The 9,178-nt window shown below is 32.5% G+C and overlaps 1 protein-coding gene across 1 annotated transcript; it reads right to left on the bottom strand.

Moving 5' to 3' along the window:
* LOC125077903 (trypsin, alkaline B-like) lies at positions 1 to 2,632 on the bottom strand. Its single transcript, XM_047690018.1, has 4 exons — positions 2,584 to 2,632; positions 1,969 to 2,134; positions 1,362 to 1,614; positions 1 to 288 (listed from the first exon to the last, which is right to left on the bottom strand). The coding sequence occupies exons 1-4, from the start codon at positions 2,630 to 2,632 to the stop codon at positions 1 to 3; spliced, it is 756 nt and encodes a 251-aa protein (XP_047545974.1).
* Between the last annotated feature and the right edge of the window lie 6,546 nt (positions 2,633 to 9,178).

Consider the following 9,178-nt stretch of genomic DNA (forward strand, 5'->3'; position numbering starts at 1 on the left):
TTATGCATTAGACCGGATCCAACTGGTGTATCTTGAAACTCGCGCGAATACTCCGGGGTATTGTGGTTGGCCACAATTGCCGCCAAACGAGACGATACCTACGATGACATTATTGTGAAGTAGTGGTCCTCCAGAGTCCTGGGTGCATACACCATTACCTGCCGCTCTTGATCCCGCACATAGCATGTTTTGCGTGATTTGCGATGTACCATAAACATTTTGACACGTGTTCTGGTTCACTGTCCAAAGCTGAACGTGACGAAGGTTTTCAGATGGTCTTCCATTGAACTAAAACATAATGAAGATACCTTAAAATATTCCATAAGTGTTCATGTTATTCTTGTTATTACGGCGCGAGCTTCTTATATTTAGTGGTTGAAATCATAAATGTTACTTCATATAAACACAATATATCATACGAAATTCTCATTAAAACGCAAATTGGAAATTGGCAGTTAGATTTCCGTACCTCAGGTGACGCGAATAGCCATTGGTACCGCACCTAAAACCTTCCATATAAATGGATTGATATTTTGGATTTTCTGTCTCGTTAAATTATATGAGAGTTTTGCACTTTATACTGTGCAGTTGACAAGTCTCAGAATGGCTGTGAGAATACTAATTAAAGAAATTATCTATTTGAGGAAAGGAATTCAAAGTATCCGAAAACGCGATGAGGACGACAATATACAGTGCTGTAAATATCTCACGAGTGAGATGTTAAAAACTGACTTTTGGCGCGTTATTTTGAATGACGTATTCTGTATTACCTATCTGTACATATAATAAAATTGGAGTGTCTGTTTGTGTAATATTAAAATAACCGCTTTTTACTAAATGCATGTGTATATATACACGGTACATGTACCAAAAAAATACATTGGTAAATATTATTCAATTAAAGATTATACAGATGATAAAAAAAGCGTGGAGTTAAAACCTGTTGACTTCCAGGCAGGATATATTACATACATATATAATTGTATTTAACTAACATGAAAGTCTTGAAATATTGAAAAAGAGTTCTTGCCGGTTCTTCTCGGTAGAATCTACATTCCGAACCTGTGGTAGCTTAATATAGTTTTACGATTCAAAAGTGCTTGTAAAAGCCTACTTGAATAACGTATATTTTGATTTTTAAAATAAACATTTTTTTTAATTTTTGTCTGTCTGTTTGTTCTAGCTAATCTCTGGAACACCTGGACCGATTTTGACGGGACTTTCACATACATATATACATATTCATATGATGTAGGTTTTGATATGTGTATTGTAAATGTATTTTAATAAATAAAATAAAAAAAAACTTCCGTATTTTTCATCAATGTCATTACAAAATTGAAGAAAAAATAACAACTTACTGATGTAAAACCCCATCCTGCTACCCAAACACTTTGGTTATCGCCAGTATTGTAATTTGCACCAGCAATGCTTCCAACCCGCACGTTGCTTCCAAAAGAAAATTGTGTCGACAGTCTCAAAACAGCGATGTCATTGTTTATCGTGAATTGGTTGTAATTGGGATGAATGATTATCCTATTGGCGTTGTGAACTGCACCACCGCTGCTTGCAGTACTCGACCCAGCACGAACTCGATACTGATTAAATCTATGACTAATAAATCAAACAAAGTATTTCTTATAGTTTATATCACATCTCCTCGACAATCACCTGTATTATATATTTATACTGGAAGACAAATAGATTCTAGAATATATATTTGTCGATATTTATATAATATTATTAGATATAGATATGACAAATCTATTGGTATATACCAATACGTTTATATGTATTATAAATGTATGTGACACGAACACGGGAGGGAGGGGAACAGGAAGAGGGGAAAGGCAGCAACAGAGAGCACAGGCGTACGAGCCGTACCCCCTAGGTAAGCCAAAAGATGTATCACATTAATACATTTCAAACTTGAATTTGTAGCTCTTATAAGCAATAGTTATGACTTACCTGAGACAATGGGCAGCAGTAAGAACTGATCTATTGTTGATGATAGACGCACCACATATTTGACGATAACTCACACCATCTGGTGCGAATAAAAGCGCAACTAGAAACGGGTAATTACTTATATTCACCGTTGAGCCGCCAACTATCCTTTGTTGGCTCGGCAGCGCTGAAATAAAACGTTGATTTAGTAATGATATACCTTATTTTGTTTTTAATTAAATCATTTTCATGTGAATGCTCACATCTAGTGAGAGATTTTTTTATACTAATAATCGAAAACGCATTTTTTTTTCTTCAAAATAGAAAATATCAAATCTGTTTGATTCATAGCTTACTAAGAGAGCGAGTGATTCATTCATTCATTCATTCATTTTTTAGTTGTAGAACCAATAAGATATTCATGGTAAGTACGTATTTACGTACGTGTAATTTTACGTATTTTTTTGTAAGTCGTGAAATGATTTCCAATTTAATTTTGAACTATTAATAAACTATTCATCACATCACATCGCCCCAATTTCACAAACTTTTCTAGTACAGGTAAAGTGAAACATATCATATAAAATATACGCTTTTATTATTTAATAATAAAAAAACTCGTATTAAGTAACTTACCTACAACGGCGGTGATACAAAGAGCCAAGAGGTAAATAATTTTAGCCATTCTATCGGAGGAATAGCATATTACATATACGTCGTGTGTTTTTATAGTACCAACATATCAATTACTAGATTAATTAATTGAAACTCTGATAAATATTTAATTGATAAGTGATTGAAATAAATATATTTTGTTCCGGTGCTTTACAACATAATAAAGAATTACGTGGTCTTATTAATGAAAGCCAGTCAAGTGCGAATTTGACTCGCATGGAGAGGGTTTCGTACTATTGACGTAGTAAATAAACGAGGAAGAAGAATTAATATTATACTTGTCAATAAGAAATTTTACGATAGAAAAATGTTTAGAGACTTAAAGTATTCTACTGATTTTCACCTTCTGCCATCGCGTCACAATTCCAAGTTTCATCCGCACCACCTAGATATCCGAAAATCCAAATCAGCGCGATAACCACTCTGTGGAACCAGCTTTCGCCGGGGGTTTCCGAACTGATACGACTTGGGAGCCTTTAAGGAAAGAGTGTACACATTTCTTAAAGGTCAGAAACGCTCCTGCAAGCCCCTCGGTGTTGTAGATGTCCATGGGCGGTGGTAGTCACTTTTCATCAGGTGAGCATACATTCCTGCTCGTTAGCCACCTATATCATAAAAAAGAGTCAATGTATATAAAATTTAACTATAATAGAAAGGATTAAAACGGTACTTTTTCAACAAATTATTATTTAATGTTTTATTCATACAAATAATATTATTTATGACTCAAGTTGTACAATAATTTGTAATTGAGTTCTAAAAAATATTAATCCTTCCTGCCCTGACTGCCTGAATGATGATTAGATTAACATTCATAAATGAATTAAAATCGTTCAACTGATATAGATAAGTTATGGCTGTTCTGGCAGCATTGCTAGCATTAACGGCCTTTGGCATCTTCTTCATAATCCATAAAAGTATGTTATCCAATGCAGTAAATAAAATAAAAATAAAAAAATAATAATCTTCAGGATATATGCTAGTTAGATAGTGTTTTGAAAACGTGATATAATTAATTTGATATGATAGAAAAAAATCACAAACTTACCTCTGTAAAAAGCTATTGAATCTTTTAACGACGATTCATTATATTCTTAATTTGGTGCGTAAACGCCGTGTACAGACAGTGCACAGGCTTGCCGTTTTTGTCGATTGTGTAAGTGCGTGCGATTTACAAGGACACTTAGTTCTTGTAGTACTACTCTTAAACTTGATGAAAGAAAAGTGCTTATAATACAAGACTATTTTATAAAATCAATTTTGATTAATATATTTGTAAATTTCGATGTCATTTAAATTTACCCGATGTAGTTATAATTTTTTTTCTCATAACTTATTCATAGAACAAACTCGCATGAATAGTTTTGAGCGAGCCGTGGCATAGTTGCCAAAGGAGACAAGGTACTATTACTTTTTTATTTTATTTAAATGTCATCTCTCACTCTATTGATGCCAACAGTCGCCCAATTTTATTAACCGTAAAATAAGAAAACTTTTTAAATTATATTTAAAAAGTTTAATACAAGAATTAAAGAATTAATTAATTTTTTAAAGTTATATATTACATAAAACTGTAAGAAGTTTTAACAAACTTCAAAACTGCATTATTATTATATTTTGAAAAGATATACGCTATTAAAACAATGAAATACGATACAATAGGATAACTCACCAATACATTCAGCATATTCAATTTGATGTTTGAATCTAGTGCTAAGCCGATGATATAAAAATGCAAAAAGAACGAATACGAAAGTTTTTGAATTTGAAAAGGTTCATCGTGGCAAGTATATTAAAAAAAAATACTCCAAATTAAAAAGTAATTATATCCATATTTAAATCAAATAAATAATTTTTCAATAATTGATTAATTTAAAATTAAGTTAAAATAAATGTGTCATAACAAATACTCTAACGATTTCCGATCGACTTTTTTTAATCTTTTGGCTAGTTATGCGTTTAGATTTCGAATTATTACGTCGTATCGTTATAGCCGAGTGTATCGTCAGCCCCGCGCCCCGGCATTCTGTCAGGAGGGGCAAGCTTATGGCGGTTTACCCATAATAGTATATGTTAATTTTTCATTGCTTACAATATTAATAATTATTTTATGTCTAACGTTACCAAGGATCATATGTATAATAAAAATAATAATTTAATTTATATTAACACTGATAAAAGTAATTTAAATTGAATTTTAAGACAATAGAGGTAGTCTCTGGGTCAAGTATTATTTATTAATACTAATATTAATTTACCTAATAGTAATTTCTCCATGGATAAATTCACATAGATATAAATAAACAAAACAGTAATAATAGTAAACTTGTAAACCTGGTGCACCAAAACATTCAAGGAATGACAGGAAAAGATTTAGAAATTGAGTTATTCATAAACAGTAATGCCATCGATATTTTATGTATAACAGAACATTGACTTGTAAATTATCAGTTGATGTTTAACTTCAGTGGTCACCAGATGGCTAGTATGTTCAGTAGAAAAAAAGCTATACGTGGTGGCTCATTAATACTTATTAACAAAAATCTAAAATTTAAAGAATGTAAGGATGTTGTGAGCCTTTCTATTGAGTAGACTATTGAAATAGCCTGTGCAGAGCTTGAGCATGTCATTGTTGTTTGCGTATACAGACCTCCTAGCGGGTTATATAAAGCATTTGAGAAAATATTGGAAATGGCATTATTGAAATTATCTGGATCAAGTAAATATATTTTCATTTGTGCTGACTTCAACATAAATTTATTAGAAAACTATAGCACATATAGATTCAGATCATTATTATATTCATATAACCTAATTAACTTATTCTTAGAGCCAACTAGAATCACTGAATCCACTGCAACATGTATTGACAACATATTTACCAACTGTGTACCTAATTATAAATGTATTATAAATATGTTAAGTTCTGATCATTGTGGACAATTGGCAAAAAGTCAAAAGTCAAAAAATCTTTATTCAATATAGAAGTGTTTACACTTGCTTATTGATTGTCAAAAATCTACCACCGGTTCGGAATTTAGCACCTCGGACCTGAGAAGAACCGGCGAAAGAAACTCAGCGGGATATATATATATCTTCTTTTTTTTATTTTAACCATTTTTCATGTACAAAGATGATTATATTTTAGTTATTTGAAACAGCCTGGAGGCGATCATTTCATTCCCAAGGTGTGCAGTCAACTAAAAAGTCATTAGTGTTGTAATATCCTTTAGCACACAAACGCTCTTTAACGACTCTTGAATTTTATAATTGAATAATTTTGAACGTTTTCTGGGATCCTGTTGTAAAAACGTATACATTGTCCCAAAAAAGAGTTACTAACCCTGTGTAATCGGGTACTTGGAGTAACAAGTTTATTCTTGTTCCTAGTGTTAATAGAATGTACGTCACAATTTCTGGGAAAATCATTTATCTTTTTGCGTACATACATAACATTATCAAAAACAAATTGAGAATCGACAGTCATTATTTTAATTTCTTTAAATTTAGCTCTTAACGAATCTTTTGGGCCCAGGTTATAAATTGCACGAATAGCCCTCTTCTGCAGTACAAAAATAGTATTAATGTCAGCTGCATTACCCCAGAGTAGGATGCCATACGATATTATCACTTAATTCGCAAATAAAAAATAATGCTAAGGATTTAAAACAGACATTTGTTCCAATTAATTTGTATCGAACTGAGAAGTTCAAGAGTAATATCATGGCAAAGCTCTCATATTTACAATTAAATGATAATTCTAATGAGCTTTATAACATTTTTTTTTAAATAATTAAAACAGAATTTAATGCCATTTTTACTTCCAAGACAGTCAATTCTAGGAATTTTCTTAAATTTAATGATTGGGCTACTATCGGAATTCACAAGAGTAGGCAGAGGTTGTATGAACTTTATAGTGAAAGATCATACAACCGGTCTTTTTCATTTATCGGCTATGTGTCTAGTGTCTACTCTAAACTATTCAAACGAGTATGTCATACAGCTAAATAATTGCATATAAAAAAAAAATTATTGACGCACCTGATAAAATTATAATGACATGGAAAATTATTAATTGCGAAACTGGAAGAGTCAAAAATAACATCTCCGACTTTAGCTTATCTATTGATAACAATTTATTTTCCTCAGATCGGGATGTTGCAACTGTTTTTGAAAAATTTTTGCTGACATTCCATTTTCGACTACTAACTCATTAAATTCCTCTTCTATCGTTGCTGAATCATTATTAAAAAACCATGTGGAAGAATGTAATATTCGCTTTAAATTTAATACAGTAAGTGTAAATGATGTAATAAGTTCCTTCAGATCACTAGATATCAAGAAAACGGCCGATCTGTGGGAGATCTCTGTTAAGGTGGTCAATTCAATAATTGATGTAATCGCACCCTACCTTGTCACTATATTTAATAATTGTGTCCTTAGTGGCGTGTTTCCTGACCTCATGAAACATAGTAGAGTATTACCAATATTTAAGCCAGGTAGTACATCAAACCCCAACAAGTATAGGCCCATCTCTGTACAACCAACTCTTAGCAAGATCTTTGAAAAGTTATTACTATCTCAAATGCATAGTACATTTTAACAATAACAAGTTGCTACACAAGAAACAATTTGGATTTACAAGGGGTCGCTCAACAACTGACGCTGGTGTTGAACTCGTTAAAAATATTTACAAGACCTGGGAGGAGTCACAGGATGCCTTAGGGATATTTTGTGATTTATTTAAGGCCTTTAATTGTGTGCAACACGAAACTTTGGTCAGGAAGCTACGTCATTATGGAATTAGGGCCACTGCACTCAGTCTTCTGATTTCGTATCTGAGTAATCGGATTCAGAGGGTTGATGTAAATGGAAAGAGATCTCCCGTGTCTCCAGTTACTGTGGAGGTCCCTCAAGTATAAATTCTTGGACCATTTCTCTTCCTTGTTTATATAAATGACCTGCCACATCTCCTAGGTGATAAACTCGACATAGTATTGTTTGCTGATGATACTTCTTTAATTTTTAAAATAAAAAGACGTATTTCAATATATGACGATGTGAACAATGCTCTCTCTGAAATAATAAATTAGTTTAGTGTTAATAATTTAATGTTAAATAGTAAAAAGAAAAATGTATTAAATTCACTACTCCCAATGTAAGATGTGTCAAAACGAGTGTATCTTTAAACGAGGAAGCATTAGACGTTTTAGAATCAACAGAGTTCCTTGGTATGACAATAGACTCTAAGCTCCAATGGGGCCCCCATATAAATAAATTGGCGAATAGATTCAGCTCTGCAGCCTATGTGGTAAAAAAAATTAGACTTTTGACTGATATGGATACGGCTCGCCTTGTGTATTTCAGTTATTTCCACAGTATAATGTCGTATGGCATCCTACTCTGGGGTAATGCAGCTGACATTAATATCATTTTTGTACTACAGAAGAGGGCTATTCATGCAATTTATAACCTGGGCCCAAAAGATTCGTTAAGAGGTAAATTTAAAGAAATTAAAATAATGATTGTCGCTTCTCAATTTGTTTTTGATAATGTTATGTATGTACGCAAAAACATAAATGATTTTCCCTGAAATTGTGACGTACATTCTATTAACATTAGGGACAAGAATAAACTTGTTACTCCAAGTACCCGATTACACAGGGTTAGAAACTCTTTTTTGGGGCAATGTATACGTTTTTACAACAGGATCCCAGAAAACGTTCAAAATTATTCAATTATAAAATTCCAAAGAGTCGTTAAAGAGCGTTTGTGTGCTAAAGGATATTACAACACTAATGACTTTTTAGTTGACTGCAAACCTTGGGAATGAAATGATCGCCTCCAGGCTGTTTCAAATTACTAAAATATAATTATTATTGTACATGGAAAATAGGGAAAAAAAACATATCCCGCTGAGTTTCTTTCGCCGGTTCTTCTCAGGTCCGAGGTGTTAAATTCCGAACCGGTGGTAGATTTTTGACTATCAATAAGCAAGTGTAAACACTTCTATATTAAATAAAGATTTTTGACTTTGACCTTGAATACTATCACAAGATTTTTTGGTGTCTTTTACATAAAAAAATCCAACATCGTCTAACAAATTAGTACGAGGCATGACGTTGTGTTGCAAAGGGCAGTGTCGCTTTTCCCCTCAAAAAGAGGTGTGAGTTCTGCGAGGGCAAATTCATTGGTTACGTCTAATCAAGCAAGATATTAACATAGGCTCCTGTTGAACCGGGGGAATTCCACTAACACAAAAGGGTTATGATTCGTTCCCAATTCTAGTCGTTTAACTTCGACCGCATCTGAATCGTTGTCTTAGTAGAATAAAAAACGTCTGAAAGGCAACGATAACGTTTAGATTCGATTGTTATAAAGTGACAATTTGTAAGCAGAATTGGCACAAGTGTGCGACGCTACAATAAAAAAGATTTTTTTTGAATTTTATTATGTCTTCTGAAATCCTCAAATCCTAACAGTTTTATTATAACTATTCATGACATTTATAGAAGAAAAGGTACATAAATTTTAAATACTAAGTAATTTGTTCTAA

Source organism: Vanessa atalanta, chromosome 1 (assembly GCF_905147765.1).
Source record: "Vanessa atalanta chromosome 1, ilVanAtal1.2, whole genome shotgun sequence".
Taxonomy (NCBI): Eukaryota; Metazoa; Arthropoda; class Insecta; order Lepidoptera; family Nymphalidae; genus Vanessa; species Vanessa atalanta.

What these genes read in the sequence shown, in the direction of transcription:
- LOC125077903 (XM_047690018.1), bottom strand. Translation starts at nt 2,632, where the DNA reads ATGGCTAAAATTATTTACCTCTTGGCTCTTTGTATCACCGCCGTTGTA. An exon ending in TTGTATCACCGCCGTTGTAG is followed by an intron (nt 2,135 to 2,583) that starts GTAAGTTACTTA and finishes GTTTTATTTCAG; the next exon opens with CGCTGCCGAGCCAACAAAGG. An exon ending in CAGGATGGGGTTTTACATCA is followed by an intron (nt 289 to 1,361) that starts GTAAGTTGTTAT and finishes ATTATGTTTTAG; the next exon opens with TTCAATGGAAGACCATCTGA.